This window comes from Leptosomus discolor, chromosome 5 (genome assembly GCF_034619465.1).
Source record: "Leptosomus discolor isolate bLepDis1 chromosome 5, bLepDis1.hap2, whole genome shotgun sequence".
NCBI lineage: Eukaryota > Metazoa > Chordata > Aves > Leptosomiformes > Leptosomidae > Leptosomus > Leptosomus discolor.
In genome coordinates, this window is record NC_141395.1 from 61,915,537 (window position 1) to 61,937,789 (window position 22,253).

At 39.0% G+C, this 22,253-nt stretch overlaps 1 protein-coding gene across 3 annotated transcripts in view; it reads left to right on the top strand.

The window, feature by feature from the left end:
* The window catches only part of OXR1 (oxidation resistance 1), a 166,267-nt gene that overhangs the window by 134,053 nt on the left and 9,961 nt on the right, over positions 1 to 22,253 (top strand). The window contains exons 1-4 of one of the 3 annotated variants that reach the window (XM_009954823.2): positions 7,533 to 7,598; positions 16,959 to 17,039; positions 20,436 to 20,561; positions 21,640 to 21,792. In XM_009954823.2, the coding sequence (XP_009953125.2) occupies positions 7,533 to 7,598; positions 16,959 to 17,039; positions 20,436 to 20,561; positions 21,640 to 21,792 (426 nt within the window). Of the gene's footprint in view, positions 1 to 7,532; positions 7,599 to 16,958; positions 17,040 to 20,435; positions 20,562 to 21,639; positions 21,793 to 22,253 lie in introns of those variants that run through there. The other 2 variants (XM_086466251.1, XM_009954824.2) reach the window with 2 other exon arrangements.

The window sequence follows — 22,253 nt, forward strand, 5'->3', positions numbered from 1 at the left end:
ATATTCATCAATGACATGGATGAGGGGACAGAGTGCAGCCTCAGCAAATTTGCTGATGATGCTAAACTGGGAGGAGTGGCAGATACAGCAGAAGGCTGTGCTGCCATTCACTGAGACCTGGACAGGCCAGAGGGTTGGGCAGAGAGGAACCTAATGAGGTTCAATAAGGGCAAGTGTAGGGTCCTGCACCTGGGGAGGAATAACCTCATGCACTTGTACAAGTTAGGGATCCACCTGCTGGAGAGCAACTCTGTGGAGAAGGACCTGGAAGTTCTGGTGGACAGCAATTTGACCATGAGCCAGCAATCTGCCCTTGTGGTCAAGAAGGCCAATGGTGTCCTCGGGTGCATTAAGAAGAGTGTGGCCAGCAGGTTGAGGGAGGTTGTCCTCCCCCTCTACTCTGCCCTGGTGAGGCCACATCTGGAGTGCTGTGTCCAGTTCTGGGCTCTCCAGTTCAAAAGAGACAAGGAACCACTGGAGAGAGTCCAGTGGAGGGCTACAAAGATGATTAGGGGACAGAAGCATCTCTCCTACAAGGAAAGGCTGGGAGACCTGGGGCTCTTTAGCGTGGAGAAGAGAAGACTGAGCGGGGATCTTATCAATTCTTGTAAAGAGCAGGTGTCAAGAGGATAGGGCCGGCCTCTTTTCAGTGGTGCCCAGTGACAGGACAAGGGGCAACGGGCACAAACTGGAGCACAGGAAGTTCCATCGAACATGGGGAAAAACTTCTTTACTTTGAGGGTGACAGAGCACTGGAACAGGCTGCCTGGGGAGGTTGTAGAGTCTCCTTTTCTGGAGATGTTAAAAATCTACCTGGACACAGTCCTGTGCAACCTGCTTTAGCAGGGGGGTTAGACTAGTTGATCTCCAGAGGTCCCTTCCAGTGCCTACCGTTCTGCGATTCTGAGATCAGAATACCTTAATTTGCTTGCTTAACGCTTCATCTGTTGGTCCGTAAAACTAATTCTAAAAGTTAATAAGATTTCTTGAACAATTAAGAGACTTAGTCTGTTGTATTCTATAAGTTACTTAATTTTTTTGTTATGGAACTGGAAAACTGGGATGCACCACTGTATTGACTGTATGTGTATACATGTGCTTTTCATTTCTGTGTGTGATAATGACTTATTGACATAGACTGCGAATCTAGCTTTAGATTTCAAATTTGAATCTAGAACAATCAAAACAATAGCTATGTAACTACAGCTATTGAGTGTGTTATCTTTATGTGATATTGGAAAGACAGGATCTATGCTGATGGATCAGGTCTCTGGTCATCAGACAGAGTATTGATGCAAAAAAAAAAAAAAAAATTATGGAGTGTGGCCACAGCTAAATATTTCAGAGGCATTAAAGGAATTTTGTCTTGGGCACTTGTGAAAAAGTCAGTAAAGGACATCACTTCCTATGTAAACCTGAAATCTGTTAAGGAAATGGAAGAATTGCTCTGTACTAGAATAATACTTAGTGTTGACTCTTCCTTCCTCCCCCCCTTCCCCCTGTCATTTGATCTTATTTATTGCTATTATTCAGGATTGAGACATACTTCAGGTCTACGTAAGTCTAAGTACTCATCCACAAGAAATTTGAAAACAGGAAATTTGTTGTCTTAGGACCGGCAAGCTGACCTTAAAGCAGTTGGAAGCTCATCTGGTTTTATTGTTTCCATAAGCTTTTCAGTTGTTTGGAAAATACAGAAAAGTCAGTTCGATTTAAAGCTGTCTAGAAGTTAACTTCCAAAACAAAGCATGAGTGGATAGATATTTGCCAGTGATTTTTTTCCCAGATTCACTGGTCATGTTCTGGACATGCATTTCATAATCGTTACGGGTTTTTTGGATATTAAATTTCTATAGAAAGTATAGATACAGTACTTCTGGGAAGCAGTACTCTGTAGTAACTCACTTGTCAAGCTGAATATCAGTTGGAACTTAGACATGAATTGAAAATGTTTACTGGATCAAGCTAATAGTTGCAAATGAAGTTCTGCCTTCCTGAAATGGTATTTGAGTTAAGACACTCAACACTTCAACTTTAACAAAACTGTAACTTCTGGAGTGTCTATAAATTCTAGTTCTGTGTATTTGTAGAAACAAAAGGGTCACAAAAAGTGGTCATGTAACATCTGAAGAAGGTTTTTCAATATTGGAGTATTGGACATAGGTGCTCAAGTTCTTTATTGGATCTGGACTGTAACCTACAACATTTCGATGTTGAAACGGGCATTTCAGCTTCAGTAGGCACTAGTGTCTTAAGTTTTTTTGTGTTCTTAATTGGTTTTTTTTTTCTGTAAATGTGCTGCCGTTCCCTACTCTGCAGTTCAGTGCTTGGATGCTAGTGAAACAGCTGCTTGTTGTGTCTCACGTTTTAAACTTTGGTATGATTGTAATGCTGTATGACAAGCTGTGTAATACTGGATCAGCAGAGAGAAGAGGAAGTCTGAAAGTTGTAGGCTTCTTGAATAAAGCACTGCACACAATGTGTAAAGATGCATCACATTAACAGCCCTCAAAATAAGAGTAATTTTTCCAATGTTTCTTAAAAGGTTGTCTCTTTATGGTAGTATATTAGATATACAAAATATCTTATTGTTTGTTTTTTACATCATGCATTGTCTGTCTGTCACTATGCATGTGTTGCTGTGCTTTAACAACCATGTTTTGTAGGCTTTCCTCTTGTGCCAGAGGTCGAAAGTCTCTTCAACGTCATCAGTCATGTGCAATGCTTAGAAATGTTTCTGTAAAATTAGTTTTTGTGATTGAAGAGAGACACTCTGGTGCCCATTAAAATAATGCAGTGCCCTTTGTAGAGAGTGGTAACTGTCATTCTGGCTTTTGCCATTAACTTGAGCAAATATTGAACACTCTCTCAACTTCATGCATGGGATATTTCTTGCTTTGCTCTATTTTCTCTGCGTAATCTATTTGGAATCTATTTATAACTTGAGTATTTTAATTACTTGGAGGTGTCCTGTAGTTGAAATCGTGAATGTGGAATTGTAATTTATGGTTATTTCATGTATCTAATAGAGAGAACTGGGGCAGGCCCTCTGCTAGGAGTTGAAGAATCATTCAACTAAAAAACTTGAGCTTTTGAGACTCTTTTATGGCTTTCAGCATACCTTTGAAAATCCTGAGCAAAATTTTGTGGATGGAAAAATACTGCTTCCCTCTGCTTTCCTAAACTGTTTAAGTGAAACAAAGGACGACTTCTCAAATTATACTTCCTTTCTTACGGAAACATTATCAGCCAACTAAGAAGCTGTGACAGTCCACGTTGTATTGGATGCTACAGGAGGTGGCTTTTGTACTGTTTAGTGTATTTCTTGTAACAGTAAAGGGGAAGGCATCAGACCTGCGTTAGCTGTAATCCCACATTAGCTTCACCTGCAACAACTTTTACAAAGATCCGCTTGTTCTAGAAGACAAAGTAGTAGTTTTGCGTAGAAGCTAGCACCTGATTTTTATTTTTCTGTTTAACTGCATTCTCATTTCATTACTGCTGAAGTTGGCACTCTCTTCTTAGCCATCGGAAATGCTTTTTGTACCAAATAAAATGTGTGTGCCTCTTCTTAAAGATAAACCAGACTTTAATTCAGCTGACTTTTGTACGCCTTATATCATCAAAATATGAAACTGGCTTGCTTTTACCTAGTGGGATTCCTTCCAAAGACGACAATTTAGGTGGTCCGAGCATCAAAATTAGGTGTCTTCCTGATTTTGAAGTTCTTGCCAACTTGTATTCTAAAACTGTAATACAAGGAGTAAACATACAGGATGTACGTCTCTTATCCGAGCTGTAAAATGCTTTTCTAAATTTAAAAATATTGTAAGACTGTAAGAGAGTTTATAATTCTGGAGTTGTTTTCTGTCATATTATACTAATGTGTACTAAAACTACACTATTTTAAACACTACTTGAGGCAGCTTTCAGTTTTTCTTTTGAGCTTTTTGGTGATGGGAGTTTTTATTATAATCTGTGAAACATGCCTGTTAGCAGTAATTAAAATAGCAATCTCATCTCTTTAAAAATACATTCTAACAAGTAGGCTGCTGAAAGTGAAACTAATGTCATTGCTTATTGATTGTCTGTTCCCAGGCAAACCAATACAACAGCATAAAAACAAGCTTTCTTCTTGTCAGTCAAAAATGCAAATAACTTATGAATTGCACTGAGGCACTGAGTTACACAATCTGGTTCCTGTGATTTCTGTGTTGTTTTGTTGTTGCTGTTTTTTCCAATTTTCAGGGCTGCTTCTGAAATTAAAGTATTAAATTCTGAGGATAATCTTAAATTATACACATGCCTCATATATAATCTTCTTGGGAGATGCCTGGGGATGCTGATCTTCAGTGCACCATGTTTGTGACTTTCTATCACAAAACCTGGTCACCTCCATGGCTGTTCTGTGTGGAATCAACAGCAAGTTCTAAAAAACCTGAATGATTTTTTTTGTGTGTGTGTCTGCCCCAGTGTCTCTCTGGGCTAACCTCTCTCCCTTAAGAGGGAAGGAACAGGGAAAATAAATTACTTTTCATTAATGTAATATCACTCAAAAAGCAGGCATATTGAATATAGGGATTGTAGAATTCAACATCACCACTTTTCTGTCGCTGCAGTATCAGGACATTGTGTTAGCTTCTAGGTGAAACAGAATAATGCCATCTAATCAATCTGCAAAGATGTTCTTTCACACCCAGCATCCATTCTTCCTACTTAAGTTCAGAGAGAGTTAATCGTACTTACTATTCTGTTTCATGGGGTCTTGTTAGCTGATAGCTTTAAATCTGGTATGACAAAAGGTGTAAGCTAGATATAATTGGTTTGGAGTGGAAATAAGATGTTTTGTAAGTTGTACCTGTATTTGTTGGCACTGTCCTTTTTCTGTGCTGCTACTTTAATATTTTTAAAGACAGATTAGTTGATCAGAAAAAACAACTTCATGAATAAGTTACTGAAAGGACTGTGTGCTTCTGCCTTGAACATTGATTGTGTAGAGATATTTAGCTTGATTACAAGCTAATAATGACAATAACAGGATTATCATTCAGTGTAATTAGATACATTTTGTTTTGCTCTGTTATCTAGGTAGCAAATAGGTAGATGCTCTTATGTGTTAGCTGCTGTTATGCACATATGTTGGGTATGAGCCAGTACTCCCTGTCTACAGTCTTTTTAATTAAGAACTTTTATGGCGAGGCATGTAATTAGTAACAAGATGAGGTTCTGAGTCAAATTAATAGATCAGTAGTATAACCCAGAAATGCACAAAAGAATAAAAGGGCAGTTTATTTTATTTATCTTTAATTAAGAGGATCTCCTGGGGTCAAGCTTCTTGTGTGGGCTTCTTTCTCTTACTAATAGAAATACATCTTCCACTGCTTTGGAGAAAAGACTGTTAAAGGGCTGGGGTGGAGGTCAGTCGCAAGAGAAAGCTTTTGCCACTGTTAGGACTGCACTGTTCATGATGGTGCTCAGGCTCCCCTGACCCGCTTTCCACCCACCCTCCCCCTCCAGCAGATGCTCCCAGCTGCAGGGCAGCTACCCGCTGGTGGGAGCTGCTGCTGCTGGAGGACTGGACATCAAACCAGGCTGGCAGGAGGGCTGATAGAGTTCCTAGTGCATTTGTTCCCAATAAACTTTGCGACTGTTAACTAAGTGAAGAAGTGAGTTGTGAGGTCTAACAGAGAAGTTTATTGCTGTCTTTTCTTTTGAGCGATTTTTAGAATCCTTTTGAGAAGCTCTGGGAGGAGCCAGTTTTATTTAGAGAGGCTAAAAACTTACATGTAAGTTGTTGGAATTGTTTAAGATGAAATGTTCTAGAATTAAAAATCGTAGGATGGCTCACATTCTTTTCTGCCTCCCCCAGTTTTGGAGAAACAGTGTGTTTAGGTAGTGTTAGGAAGGAACTTGTTTTTTCTGAGAGGGGAAAAAAATGGGAGGCAGGGAGGGACAGGATGCTGAAATAGGCTGTGGGGGAGTTAGTTGTGTGGCTAACTTTTGCTTTTTGGCTTAGAAGTTTCATGTCCAGAGAGAGTTTGAAATAGTTTCTCTGCATACTTCCATTTCTTTAGGATTTGCCAGACTTTGGGGGGGTGGACACTGTAGCTTGTATTTTATTTTTTTATATTGATTGAAATTGTCTCACTTGAAACAGTTTTAAGCCTGTCCATTTTTTTTATTCTTATTTTACCTCAATATTAGCTCACTGTTTTTAAAAAAGAAGATCAAATAAATGGGCATATTGTTTATTGTTTGAATCTTACACTATTTGACTGTGTATCTAGTGTAATATTGTATATTTCAGTTTCCTCAATCCCATCTTTCAATGTCAATGTGATAAAAATGTCCTTACTTGCCACCTTAATAATTCTCATAAGTTGGAACTAATTGATTTTTAGACTTACCAGCTTCTGAGAAACGTTTTGATGAAAGGAAAAACATTTTATCCATCTGAATTATGTTGAGTGAGATACTAATGCGAGGTGAGGTGTTCCAGTGCACAGACCGCAGTGTAGTGAAGTACAAGTTCTGGTACTGGTTTTCTCTGCTTGGATGTCTTGGCTTTTAGATCAGAGTGCAACTGCAGGAGTGAGCAATGTTTTGATGATGTTGTGATGCTGCCTGCCGCTGCCCTGGCCTACTTAATACTTCTCCCCAGGACTTGGAGCACTGGGTGTTTTTGGAGGAGGGAGAGGAAAAAAAAAAAAGCCTCCAAGAGCTGCTACAAGGAAATTCTCAAAGAGTTGCTGTGCGTGTTATTTTACGTGTGCCTGTTTGAGTAAACATCCTTCCTTAAGAAAAAAAAAATTAAATCATGATTCCAAAAATACTTCATTGCTGGGACTAGCATTTAACTAGTAAGCCAGTTTAGCTTATAGACAAAAGGATTCATTTTCTTCTTGTAGTTTACAAAACTGAAAATGCTGCAAGGCTGACAGTTCCTGACTGCTTTAAAACCTTTTTTGAAAAGAATATTTTAAAAAAAAACTTTGCTGCCCACTTTTTTAACTGGTTCAGGACTAAGAAATGACAACTGTGTATAAACAGTGTTAGTTAACGAAAGCAAGACAAATTAGTATTTTCATATTGAGTGCAAATTTGTTACCATTGGAACTTGTTTATGAGCAATTACAGTGTAACAGAATATTGCAAGAAGTTCTTGGGGATTTTTTTCGTATTCTTCAGTATTGTATAAGAAAAATTAAGTTGTTCTGTATCTTTAAATATTTTAGCCTTTTTAACAAACTAGTGCTCTGCAACCACCCTTGACTACAGGAAACCTTTTTTCTTGTGTACCGTCATCATTTGCGGTACAGCCCCCTGCTGTGCGCTCGCTCATTGGTTCCCTGCCGCGTCAGTCAAATGTGTGCGTCTAGCAAACTATCCTGTCACCGTCGTGGGGCTCTGTCCGTGCCTGGAGCTGCCAGCAGGTACAGAGAATGCTTTCAAATAGTCCTGAATGGGTTTTTTTTATTATTACTATTATTATTTATTTCTTTCTTTAGTCTCGTTTTGTTTTTAGCATGGAAATGTCTCGGCTCTGCTACGGGAAGAAGGCAAGAAAGCCCCAGCCAGTTAATCATAGATACACTCTGGTAATTCGCAGTGTAGTACATTCATTTCGGTTGTTGCGTTCTGGTAGTGTTGTGGTGCAGGGACAGCTTCTGGAAGTTTAAATTTTGAATGTGTAAACACGATGTTAAGTCACGAATTTTCATTACTTTTAGGTGCATAACCTGGTATTCTACTGGCATTAGATAAGAAAGAGAAACTACTTTGAGCATCAAGGGGCTCAGCAGTTTTAGGGTGGTAGTTTTGGGTTGGGGTTTTTTTCCTTTGGAGTAATGCGTTTTTTCAACAAAAATGAGATTTATAGCTAAATACCCTGAACAGTAGTTTGCATTGGCATTTAATTAGAAAAGTATAAATCTCCTGATTTACCATTTGGTTGTACGTTCTCAGAAGTCATTCAGCTTTATGAAGGTCTGATAATACTTCTATGAGTATGCTGTAGTCCCACTCTCACATTTATAATGAAACAGGGGACCAATACCACTGTTTTTACAGTTTATTAGAGTTATGAAAGAAACTGGGGGGGGGGGGTTCAGTGTTGTTTTCCCCAGAAAGACTTAAATTTGTGGTAGTGTGTGAAGGAAATGATTCTCAGTGAGACTTGCAAAACAGTAACATCTTAGGGATGGGGAAGATGTGATCTTGAAAATATACTTGTGCTTTTTCCAGCTGGTAGGTTTGGAAGATGTTCTTTGTTCAGATTCTACCTGCGACAGGCTTTTTTTACCATGTTATTAAGAGTTACAGATCTCTGGGTTTTGATGCATAATTCTTGCAGAGGTTGTGTTGACTATGGTCTTTATTTTGATCTTTATTTGTACCCAGGTTATTTGCAGAATATGAAAGTGTCATGTGGCAACAACTGGTTCTGTAAATGTGTGTTCCTAACTAACAAAATATTTTTGAAATAATAGGCTCTTAATTTTCCTCTGTGGCAATGGAATATAGCATGGCGATGTAATTCCTAAATTAACTCAAATGTAATTTCAGCATACCTGTAGCAGTGTAAAAGGCATCTGAAGTTTACCAAAAATGTGTTCTTTAATATATATTTCTGTATATGTGGATATATGATAATTACGTAGATATGTAGGTACATAGATATATCTTGCCCAGCTAATTAAAAAAGTAGTATCCCATGTTAGAATTATTTCCCTTAGGACCAACACTTCATTTCAGCCAGAGTGCAACTGCAATGATAATAAAAGCAATAGCTACCTCTTGAGGGGAGGTTCAACTGAAGAAGACACTATGAGAATCTTCTTTGCTGTGAGAGAGGTAGAGAACAGGTTGTTTTAATGTGTAAAACAAGTCAAATCAGAAAAAAGAGTATAGAAGTATCTACAGATGGGAATATATTTAAAATGTTGCTATGTCGACAAGACATGCTCTGTTCTTGAAGTTGGGTTTTTTCCTTCAATGAATGATCATAAAGCTAATGTGCAAGTGTAACCTTACAGAAAAGAAGGAAGGCGTATTGGTTCCATTACTTCTGTGTTATGCAAGACAAAGTGGGAAGCATATTAAAGAGGCTGGCAGTATTTATGAAGTACAGGTTTTTGACTAAATTTTAATTAGTGGTTGTTCTGGAATTTGGATAAAAACCCATCTGACATGAAATAACATAATTGCTGTACCAAATGGAGTGGTGTAATAAAACAAGTATGCTTGCTTAAAGCAACTGTAAGTCACCCTGGATTATTTACTTGAAATGCCTTTGTTATTTTCATGGTGCTAGACTAAATTTGGGCTGAGAATTGTAGGGGTTCGATACTTTCCCGTGATAAGAGATCAAAATTTTGGTGACTAACCAATGGATTATGCTCCCCCTTCAAAAAGCTGGTAACGTGAGCTTCCCACTTTTCTAGTAAATCTGTTTGGTCTTTACTGTATCTCTTTATTGTACTGCAACACAAGAGATGCCAGTAAGTTTCTAGAATGTCAAAAATGCAGGCAGCCATTCTTTCTGTCAAAGCACTTTAGACAAAAGACACCAGACAATGCAAGAGAACAAAAGGTGGATTGCCTTCTTTGGGAACGCTTGTCTGAATGCTTTGCAGAGCTTCCATAGGCAGCGTAGCCAAAGGGGACAAAACCAATGAAAACTTACCTTTGGCTTTATATTCTTAAGATATTATGCAAAAGGAATTAAAGTGATGTTGGTTTTAATAGCTTGAGTGGTTTGTGATTTGCACAACTTCTGAGGTTCTTGATTTATTGGCTCTTTGGCTAGTAGGGAGATATAATAATAGGGGCTTACGTGTGAAAGATGAGAATTTAGTACTTCATCCCTGTGGCTGTCAGAACTGTGAAGTTGCATCAGTTCAATAATGCTGCTACAAAGATATTTTTAAAGTCAGCTTTCCATACTGAGTTTTGTTTTGGAGTAATAGAGTGAACTGATGATCTGAGTCTCTTTAAAAATAAAAAAGTACTTTCTTACACTGATCACTGTGCCTAGAACCTTTCCTTGATGACAGCTATTTGCCATACCCACTGTCCTAAATAATTAGGGGGTTTATGCATCATACCTCGACTAGATCTTCCATTTAATTATTAGGTGTTATATTGTTTACACTTTTAATAATTGTGAAATATTAGGCCTCACTACAAATGCAGTCAACATACACTAGCAGATGAACATTGGAAAAGGTTGATTATAAGTTGAAAGAAAACAAATGGGTACTATGGGCTTATGTTTTCTCTGTAAGCTTTTAATGATCTGTGCAATCTGAAGTTGATCTTTACTTGATCCTTTTTCTGATTAAAATAAGAGACAAGCATTTCCATACTGGGCTGTGATTCAGTTACCTCCTTCTAAGTGTGTATAGCACTTCCTTGTCGTAGCAGAGAGGATCTCTGTGTGGCACTGAGATGTAACTGTGCTCAGCCTGCTGCCTTCTGAGGTCAGGCACCAGGTGCTGTGGTTTCAGCAACGGAACCTCTAGTTTCTTTGCTTGCTAGTGCTGAAACTTCCTTCAATTCTTTTGCGAGAGCTGGGTTGTATTGGTAATGCTATTACAGATCCTTGATCCTTTGGACAAAATGAGTCAAGTTGCCTGGCCTGCCTCTTTAAGAAAGTAACTTTCATAAATCTAATTCTTAATTCTTTACACAAACATCCTAACCTTTGTTTAATGTTTACCCATGCTAAATTTGATTCTTTTGCTGGCATTATCTCATGTCTCAAATTAGTGATTTCTCATACCTTGAAAAAATAGCTTGTTATAAAGGTTTCCAGACTCAGTGTAGCACTGTGTGCTGGAGACTTTGATTGCTTTCTTCTCAAGTTCATTTATTAATTCTGGTTATTGCATGTATTTTAATTTATCTTTAGTATATAATGATTACAGCTTGATACAGTTGCTGTGGGTTTTAGAGCACTTTGAGGCAGATACTGAACAGTCTGCCTGCAAAGCTGTGTCGACAATACTCATCACAGAGAGAGTGTTGTGTACTCAGCTCTTCTGTCCTCACTCTGGAAAACACTTTTGTGTGCAGGACAGTTCTGAGACAGACAGTTTTAAAGGTATTGGAAGCGAGAAAGAACCACAGTGCCCGCCGGTTCAGGGGACTGCTATGATTCTGTGGTCCTTCTCCTCTGCTTAAAATGGCTAGCTCTTGTACCTTCCCTTCCTTGTCACTAATAGAGTGACAGGGAGCTGAATTGGCTGGGAACCACACGAGACAAAAAACAGTTAGCTTGGCGGCCACACTCATTAAAAATTAATCAAATTAAATTAATCTTAGGGTTTTTTTCAGAATGATACCTTATAACTGTTTATCTAATGTGGTAAACCCCATGTATTAATTACTGTAATGTAATCAGTATGTCCTAAGTAGTCTTATTTATGATGGAGAAGACTGCTTCTTCAATATTGCTTTCTCTCAAGCAGTGTCTTAACGTTTTAGGAGGAAACTAAATTTGTCTGAAAAGTAAAGTTACTGTTTTCTCTTAAAATATTCGTAACAGCATTCAGTTCACAAATGCACCTTTTCTTTTCAGTGGATAATATTTACAGCCTTTTAGAAAGAGTTTGATCCTTTCTTCCCCCTCCCTATTTACTGATGAATTGGAGATGGACTGATATTTTGGAGTAACTTTGTAAACGGCCTGATGAAATTACATTGGCATTTAGTTTTTTCAGTTAAATATCCTGGGACTTTAAAGGTGAAACTTTTTTTTTTGACTCAAGAAATAACGTTCATGAAGCTTACACCCATGTATTAATATTCAAAGTAAGATTGTTCAGCTTTCATTCTCTTTCTTAATCTTTGTTTTTTATTTCATATTGCCGGTTAACCATGAGGGTATAAATAACTTATGTTGAAGAGAACCACTTACACCGTTATGCTTTCTCCATTCTTATCTTTCAGAAGCACTGTTTGGCTCTGATAAGACCCTCCCTTTCTCTAAGGAGACAGTTTCCGCTACTTGTTAACTCTTGAAAGTTCAGCTGTATTTGGTTTGAGGGCAGCAGTTACACTGCCCTGTTGGCAAACGTGTGTTAGGTGCATGTGCGTTCGTCACTCATGGCTTTGTTAAGCTGGCAGAGGAATGCCTCACTGGTGTAAGCAGTTTCCGTGTTTACAGCTGCATATAGAAGATTGATATGACCAGTGGCTGAAACGGCTGATGTGACACCGTCTGTCCTTCATGGACATTCAAACAATTGTAACTGTGTGTTCATGTGTGGTGTTGAAGGACAAAAATGTTCTGTATTAGGATTTTTGATTCGGTTTTGTTCTTGATTTCTGTTTTGCTCCCTGTATGTGCCAGCATAGCTTGCAAGAGTTAGGTACTCTAACATACTGTCAGAAAAACAAGGTTTAGAAACATGAGTTTCTCCAAAAGGAGAATCCTAAGCCTCTTGATTGGTTGAATCATTAGTATGGAAACTCTCAATTTGACTTACTGCATTAAATATTAAAACTCGTGTTCTGCTAAGTGGTTAGCTCACATATACATGGTGTGGAGAGTCAAGCTGAAAGGCATTCATGCTATAAGTCATACAACTCATCCCATGTTTTCTCATCAATGTTGCTATTATGAATAGAACAGGTAGTATTATATCTCTAAGGATAAATCCCATGTCCTTCAAACTTGATTAGCCCTTGGAATTGTCCTGTGGTAGACTGTTCCAAGTTCCTAAGCAGAATAATTTTTGCTCTGAACCACAGTAATCTCCTAGCCGTACACATTATTTGTTTTGGTCTCTTCCAGCTGGTGCCCAGATGAACCATAAGAGGTTTAGCTGTTCTCTCCTGCATTCTTTTTGAAGGACGAAATAACTAGAAAGCAAACAGAGGGTCCTTCAGGAACAGTTATTGATCCTCAAAAAGTAGCTTTGGGTATCGAGGGAACTGGATGCTGATCTGGCATGATGAAGAGAGCACAGTAAATAAGGCAAATAGCAAACTCAAATAGGTAGGCCTGCACTTTAATCCTGGGCAGAATACTTAGATTGCTACCATTTTAGGCGATTTGGCAATTTCTGCGTAAGGACTGTATTGGAATTTAGAATCAGAATCATTTGGGTCGGAAGGGACCTTAAAAGGTCATCTAGTCCAACCCCTCTACAGTAAGCAGGGACATCTTCAACTAGGTCAGGTAGCTCAGAGCCCCGTCCAGCCTGACCTAGAATGTTCCCAGGGATGGGGCTTCTACCAGCTCTCTGGGCAACCTGTGCCAGTGTTTCACTGCCCTCATTGTAAAATTTTTTTCTTATACCTAGTCTAAATCTACCTTCTTTTAGTTTAAAACCGTTACTACTTGCCCTATTGCATCAGGCCCTGCTAAAAAGGTCACTTCCATCTTTCTTACAGGCCCCCTTTAAGCGCTGAAGGGCCACTATAAGGTCTTCTTGGAGCCTTCTCTCCTCCAGGCTGAACAACCTCGACTCTCAGCTTTTCCTCAGAGGAGGTGCTCCAGCCCCCCAGTCATATTCATGGCCCTCCTCTGGACCTGCTCGAGCAGGTCCATGTCTGTCTTGTGCTGAGGACTCTAGAGCTGGATGCAGCACTGCAGGTGGGGTCTCACCAAAGCAGAGTAGAGGGGCAGAATCCCCTCCCTGCTGGCCACGCTTCTCTTGATGCAGCCCAGGGTGTGATGGGCTTTCTGGGCTGTGAGCGCACCTTGCTGGCTCATATTCAATTTTTCACCCACCAGCACCCCCAAGTCCATCTCAGCAGGGCTATTCTCAATCCCGTCATACCCCACCTTGTGTTGATACCGGGGATGCCTCAACCCCCCTTGCACTTGGCCTTGTTGAACCTTTTGCGGTTCACACGGGCCCTATTCTCAGGGTTGTCCAGGTCCTTCTGGATGACTTCCCATCCCTCAGGCATGTCAACTGCTCCACTCAGCTTGGTTCATCTGCAAATATGCTGAGAGTGCACTTGATCCCAATGTCTGTGTCATTGATGAAGATATTAAACAGCACTTGTAGGAACGTGTCCAGGTTGGCTCAGGACCTTGTTCAGTCCTGCTTCGAAAGCCTCCAAGGATGGGGATTTTGCAGCTTCCCTGGGAAGCCTGTTCCAGTCCTTGACCATTGATAATATCAACCCTTTGAGCCCAGTGGTCCTGCCAATTTTTGAGCCTTGTTCTTCACCTATTTGATACATAACTGATTTGATGGCAAGGCTACTGGAGGATAGAATTAAAAGCATCGGTGAAATACACATAAATGGCATCCACTGCTACCTGCCCAAAAGTGAAAGAACTTATTACAAAGAAACAGGCTGTACTGGAAACCATACTCCTGTATGATGCATACAAAACTGCATTTGTTTTTCACCTTGCTTTCCAGGTATTTGTAAAGCGGTGTGAAAAGCTAAAGAAGTTCTGTGGTTAAGAATGAAATGGAATGAGGTAGAAAGTACCTCCTGGAACAATCAGGAGAACAGACAGCTGACATGGGTGGGGGGAAGGGAAGAAAAACACTGGTGAAATAGATGACTAACATGACTACAAGGAAGGAAAAAGAAGAAATCTTGGTGGAAGAGGAGACAGCATAAGCAGACCATGAATGAAAACAGGTTATAAAACAGAATAAACTTCTAACTGATGACACTACTAACATTTCAAAACAGTCCTCTCAGGCCTTGCAGAGACGAAATGCTAGCTGCCTTCAAGGTATGTCTCAATCAATTCCTGAATGAAGTTAGTGCTTCATAGAAAGTAGTTGCCAGTAGGCTTAGGCATACATGACTTCATAATGAAATGAGCTGCAGAATCCTCAAGTACCTAATCTTGTCCACTGCAAAGCAAAAATAAAGCATGTTTACCTAAATCATAAGCATTTTATAGAAGGTCAGGTACAGTAGATAAGCTGTTGAGGCATCTTTAATGTACTCATTTAAAGCCTAGTTCAGTGATGAATAACTTTTAGACAGTTTGTCTTGTGGTTTACGTAGAGAATTTAGTATGGACTGTATCTTAAAATAAGCACTGGGTTTGAGAGGGTGGATTCCTTGCCCTTAATTTTCCTGTTGGTAGTTTGATATTCTGTGACATGCTATTTATGATGTTTGTCATTGCATACCAATGGTCTGCTGCTATGCAGGCTTTTGTTAGCAAAACAGATGTAAAGATATGATGTGATGGCATGCAACAGGTTCAGGATGCCAAGGAACTATTATTGTGTACATACTTGGATAAGTATTCATGTTTCTTTCTGGTAAGAAATTTATCAAAATACCTTGTGCCCACTGTTCTGAGGATGCTGGCACCACTGTGGCCTGTGAAAAGTTGTCAGATCTTGATCACTGAGCAAAAGGGTTGACAAGCAGTTCCCAAGTGCAGGATAGTGATAGAGTATGCGTTTGATAGGCTGAAGGCAAGATGGCATTCCCTATAAAATTGTCTACATTCCAGTATGTGAAACAGCAACTATATAATGGTGTCGGGGATGATGAGATTTTTTTTTTTTTCAAGAATCTCAAATAACCACAGATTTATGACTTTATTTGTAAGTAAAGTACTGGCTCTAATGTGACAGGGGCTGAGCTTAAAGAAGCAACAAGACTAAAGGGTCCTCACACTATTGCTTTTCAGGATTTAATTTCATAAGGTGCTGGTGTGAACAACATATTTTGCAAGGAATTGTCATAGCAAATAAAAGGATAAAACTACACTGTCACGCTGGAGTAGAATACTGTTAAAGCTTTGCATATAGTTACTTAACTCTGAGAATGTACAAACAATACGATTTACAATTTAAAATTTTCTTGGTATTTTTTAAGAGAATGGTAGAAAATGGTGGAAATAAATTGAGTGCTAATAACTACTGATTACTCAGTATTAAAACTGGATGTCACAAGTATTCCTTTTTCCTTGCCTTGCAGTTGCATGGGGTAGAATGAACCATCGCTGCTCAAGAGCCAGTCATGCATGACTGTGAGCTCTGTACTCAGGACAGTGGCGAGTATCTGGCCAAACTCCTTGTAGTAAGGGCAGGTAGATGGGGAGCTGCTGGACTTGTGGTTATCTTCCTTTGCACTGTGGTAGGCTCTAGAAGTTTTTAATACACTCTTACTACATGGGACATCCATTTAATCTCTCCACCAGCTGTTTTAAGATGCTTTCATATAAATGATGATTTTGAGTTGTTCTCAAAATCACATTATTTGCTGTAGTTACATCAAAATGACTGTTGTAGTCCTTTAGCCAGCTTGTTGCACCAGAGCAGCATGTTGTAGAGCTTTCTGACTAAAGGCTTTCTGGCTGTACACCTCCCCTGCCAAAGTGGAGGTGCTGTTTGGAGTGAATGTGTTGACAGAGGTGCAGCTGCTGAAGCTTTGGAGGTGAACAGAAAGTCCAGGATAAAGTTACTGTGAAGTGGTATTGGGGCATTACTAAGCTTTAGTCCTGCTACCTTGTCTTTAACTCTACCTTCACTGTCACATAGAAGAGTTGGAACCTACTGAGAAGCCTGAGGTTTGCTTCTAGCCTTTATCCAGGGAAGCAAACCAGGTCTATAGGATTCATTAATCTGGGTGTAAACAGTGTTTGAGAGGACTTTGGGCTGAAGAGTTTGGGTTAAGGCATGCGACTCAGATTGACGTCTAATTTAGCATGCCAACACTGGCAACTTTATGCATTCCTATATCAGTTCTATGCTCATCCTAGAGCAGTGAGATGTATTTGACTCCTAGTGTCATTAGTGTTTAATTTGTAATTTTGCTGTGTCTACTCATATGTCTAAAATCACCTCCATGCACATTGTCCTTGCAGAAGCAAACATCTTTCAGCACTTCTTGTTTGTTTTGTTACCATCGCACATTTTCCCTTCATTACTCTTGTCCATCTTTTTCTTTCTTACCTTTTTACTTTTCTTCAACTGTCAGTGGAATTATTGTCTTCCTGTCTCCATATTCAGGTAGTGTCAGTGGCTGAGTATCACCGCAGGATCGATGCTCTAAATAGCGAAGAACTGCGCACACTCTGCAGACGTCTCCAGGTGCCCTCTTCAGTAGTTTAAACCCCATCTCCAGATACTAAACCATCTTTCTTTGTAGTGTCTTTGATCAGGGCAAGTCCCACACTCAGTGGGTTTGTCTTGTCTACAGCACTACAAGGATCCAGCAGAAAATTCCTTTATTTTGGATGTATTTGATTGTGCAATGCTATGATGGAACCAGTAACTTTATGGTGGAATTATTACTTCCAACTTGATCAAACTGGAATTTTCTGACAGAATTTGAAAATTTGTTCTTGGTACTGCTTGACTTGGAGTGATGTGTTTTAACTTCCACTTTAGACTGGTGTGTTGTGTTAGATAGAAGCTTTCCTAAAAAGAATGCAAACCAGGTGAAGAATCCAAAACCTTGTTGCATGGGTGTTTAAATTTATATAGGAGTATTTCATCAAGAATCTCACAGTACTTGGCAAGTATGAAGCTTCACAACTTCCGTGGAATAGGTAAGTATTTTTCCCCTTATGCAAGCAGGTAATTGAGGCAGTTAGATGCAGCAAAGGTCATACACATGCAGCTGGTAATGGAATTGTCTGTTCCGAAAACAATATAGTTCGGATTTTTGAAGGTTTACTGATAAGGATTTAAACTGATATTTGCATTCTCTTTAGGTGTTTCTTAGTTCTTTGACAACTATAAAATTGTTAGCTGCTTTGTACGTCGTACATAACTTACTGATGGAAAGCATGGCTTAGAACTCCTGAGAGGCATTGAGTATTTTGTTTTCCTGTAGTACTCGGCTGCTAAAACTGTAAAAACTTTCAGTTCTGTTTTTTTTCACTTTGATCTTGGCTTTTTTTCACCTATTATGTAATTATACATAAGAAAACATTTTCTTAGCTATTTTATTTCTGTTTATTTAATAGTCAGTAATTAATTGCTTTAAAACGTTTATAAGTAGTACGGTTACATAAATCAATAATGAGCAAGAACCCAAAAGCTGCAGTTCTACTTCTATGGGAAAATTGGAAATTTAAAAAAAAAAAAAAATCACACTTGAGAACAAAACAATTTTGTTTCTGGCAAGTGGTGGTGGAGAATCCTTGTATTAGTATCCTGGAAGTGCAAGAGCTCTTTCCAAATTCCTTTCACCTGGAATGCCCAAACTCAAGGTTTATGCCGAGTTGAAAAATCTGCTGTGATGGACTGGAGCCTATAAACTCTCTGCTCTGAGGCCATTTAAGTGTTTGTGGTGTAGGCTGCATGGCCACTCCTAACCTCGGAAGCGCCTGGAATCTGACTGTGGGTCAGTCTGCTCTGTCAGAGTTTATCAGGAAATAAATTTGCAAGTTTGGAAACTACACTGCCTTCCGTCAGACAGACACCTTTGAACAGACATGTCTTTGTCCACTTCTACAGAGCAGTGTTCTTCCTAGAAGAAAGTGGCTTTACTATAATAATAATAATAATAATAATAATAATAATAATAATAATAATAGTAATTAAAAGGCAAAAAAGCCAACCAACAAAAAAAAAATCTCCAAAACTATCAAACCTCCCCCACACCACTTCAATCAAAATTATTCATGTTTTGCATGGTGCACTTCAATCAGAATTAAAGAATAATAAAGGGAATAAGCTTTCTGCTGTACATTTGAACAATGTTGAACTTTTATGGAGTGGAAGCAGTAGTATGGATGGATGAAAGGCATTTAAGGTGGAAAAGAGTTGGATTACCAAATAACATGTTATACATCGATAGCACACTGTAATGCAGTCTGTACCTCATCTTTTTGTACATGAAGCTGTATGGATAAATGCATATAAATTTTTTTGTTGTGATATGGAAATTAGTGGGCACTTTAGATTGGTAATGCTCGTTACCTTCCATTGAAAAATGGAAGGCTTGAGCTTTTTGTTTGCTTGATATTTTCTTTAAGTGCACCTTTTCTTGAGTTGAGAATTAATATTGTAATTAAGACACTGTATGAATATACTTTTATACTTTGACTTTATAAGCCTATTTTTAAGTAACAGGAGTTTGCCGTAGCAACTTTTTTCATAGCTCTTGAGGGAGAGGAAAAGGATACCCTTTTTTTATCTCAGTAGGCTGTATTTGTTTAGTCTTACCTGTATTTCAGAGTTTTCTTTGATTTGGCCTTTTTTTGTTAACTAAGAAAGTTCTCTTCGCAAAAGCTTGGCAAAGCTTGTGGTGGTGGTATGTGAAATACCAGTTCTGTCTTGTATGTTTAGAGTATGAGATATGTGGCAATCATTATTCTGGAGTTGGCATGTGATTTTGACAGCGATTGTCTTGAAATTCTCAGGATTCAGGTTTTAAATAATTTGCACAATCTGACTTTCAGTGAAACTTGGTTCAGGCAGATAAATCATTTAGATGCACTCATTCTTGTTAAGATTTTTTTCTTTAGCAAATCTCTCAACATTTTAGTAAGTGTCAGTGCAGTGGCTTAAGCTACTAACTTCCTTCACTTTGTCCTACTCCTCTGTCAGATTTCACTGTCCCCACAGCAAGTTTTAATTATCCCTGCAGCACGATTTATGGAAGGAAACCTGTTTGGGTCTCAGCTAGTCTAGTTCTCAACACATGGCAGTTTCGCTTGAAAATGCCATAGACTCTGATCTGGGCTAAGCAGCTGTCGTGGACTATGATACCTGATGAGAAGTGCTGTGCCCTTCTGCTGCCCACACTAAATGGTGATCTACAACAACTCACTGGGGTAGATGTATGGGGCAGTTATTTTAAACCACTACAGGATCTTCATGCATGGTGTATCTTTGCCAGACGTCAAAGTTTACAATGCAGCATAAATATTACTGCTGCTTTCCCCTCCCCACCCTCTCAATTCTTTAGTATTTGATTCCCGTAAGCACTCCAACAGATCAGCTTATGGAGCAACAATATTCCTAGGGCTCCACTCAGACTCGAAATACTTAACAGCAGTCTCTCCACATGTCTGCTGCATATCTGAAAACTTTCACAAGTACTCTAGAAGAGTATTGATTCAGAAACTGAGAAGTGTCCATGTTGAAGTTTCAGTTCCTTTTCTGTCTGGGTTTTTTAATTACAGTTAATGTAAATGCTATGTTACTATTAAAATGCAAGCAGTATGTAGCTGACCTCTGAAAAGCATTTTAAGTCCTGCAGCTGTGTATGAGAACTCTGTTGTGTTTCGGTTTCTTTAGCATAAAACTGTAGCTTTCTTCGGAGTAGGTGGTGTAATTTATTGTTAGTATATAGTTGAGTACCGGCTTGCTATTGGAAACAGTAGAAATCTTGGTCAGATCAAATCTAAGGGATTTCTTAACTTTCGAAGGAGTTGCATAACTAATCCAGTAACTGCATGATTTTTAAACCTGCAAAGTTTATCTTCCGTGCTAATAGAATTGCGAATACTTATTTTCTTGTTCTCTTTGCAGATAACAACAAGAGAAGATACCAATTCAAAACAGGCAACAAATATCAAAACAGACCTGGAGCCTGAGGCATTCCGGCCAAATCTTAGCGATCCCAGTGAATTACTACAGCCAGAACAAATTGAAAAGGTATTAACTGACACATTAATGTACAATACTAAAAAATTACATATATCACAAATGCTATGACCACGGTGTGAAGCACACCAGAAGGAAGACCTTGTATGATATTAAATGCATAAGCACAACACAATTCATAGCTAAAATGTTGCGCTATTTTCTTACCATAACTTTCAATGCACCATGACAACACTAGTCTGTGTCTTTGCCCTTACTTCATTCTTCCTTCAAAACAGGTTGGCTTTCACTGGAGTTCTTGCTCACCAGTCCGAAGTCACCTCATTAAATGTGTTTATTGAAGGTTTGGATCAAGGCTGATTGCATTCAAAGGCACAGGAACAGGACAGCAAGCATTCTTTTCCCTTTGTCTTGTTATCTGTTGACTTGAATGATCTAGTTCCCCAGTACTGAGACATAGTATTGTTATGCCAGAATAACTGTGGTTTTACTGTCTTTAGAGAAACCTTTTAGAGACCTTACCTGCAGGAGCTGAGTGAGGACACTGACACGATCAATATGATCAAACAAGTGAACCTTTATTTCCTTATACTCAGCGTGATTTATAGCCCTCCAGCCACACCTGGCAAGCCCTGATTGGCCACATTGCAAGCAATAGTTTACCCTCTAACATGATTGGTTACATTGCGAGTTATGTCCATATATGTCCATATTTATTTCTTAAGAAATTAAAACTGTGTCATTAATGGCGGCTGTATCCTGTCCTGCACCGGAAGTTGTTTATGCTCTCTGCAGTTCCGGCACATCCCAGCAGAGGTTCTCTGAAAAGGCTGGATTGTTCACGTGTCCATTGATTCGTAAATATCCTTCCACACTTGCCAAACATGTGTTCTTCAGTTGGTAAATCATTCTGCTGCAGATCACTGGTAGAGCTAGGAAAAGAAAACTACTTGAGAGACCAGGGTTAGAAAATACACACGTGAAACTCTAGTGTTGGTCTGAAGTTTTAAACTGGCTTTTAAGGCTGCTTGTAGTAGTTCAGAAGAACATAATCAGCTTTCATTTAAGATAGTCTTAAAAATAATAAAAAGTGTATTTAATAAGAGGGTTGTTGTTATCTTGCTAACAGCTCACCAAGTCTCTTCCACCTCGGACCATTGGATATCCATGGACTCTTGTCTACAGTACTGCAAAGCATGGCATGAGTTTGAAGACTTTATACCGAACTATGCTGGGATTAGACACACCTGTGCTATTGGTTATCAAGGACAGTGATGGACAGGTAGGAAAATGTTTGCATGGAGTACATAGGGTACCCATCAAGAAAAATGTTTGAGGAGTGTAAAGGAGTAGCTGACACTTTAGTCCATCATGGGAGATAAAATTGTGTGTATCAAGCTGGTTTTCCCTTTGGTAGTTACATGGAGGCTTTTAAAAACATGTTTCACTGTCAAGCAGTCTTCTTGACATACTACATTTCTAGGGAATGCTTTAGTGATACAAGTTCGCTGTCGCAATGCATAGGTCTCATAGTACTCAATTACTGAATTTACTTGTAATATTCTTTTTTTAATACACTTAAAGCAAGAGGAATATAGTCTGTAAAACTTTCTGATTACAGAAGATCTTGTTGAGTGGAATGCCACTGTCAGCTGCAGCCAGTGCTTCTTGGTACATTCTGTGGCTGCAGTCAGCATCTCTCTCCCATTCAAAGGTTGCAGGATCTTTGCTGCATAGTGAATC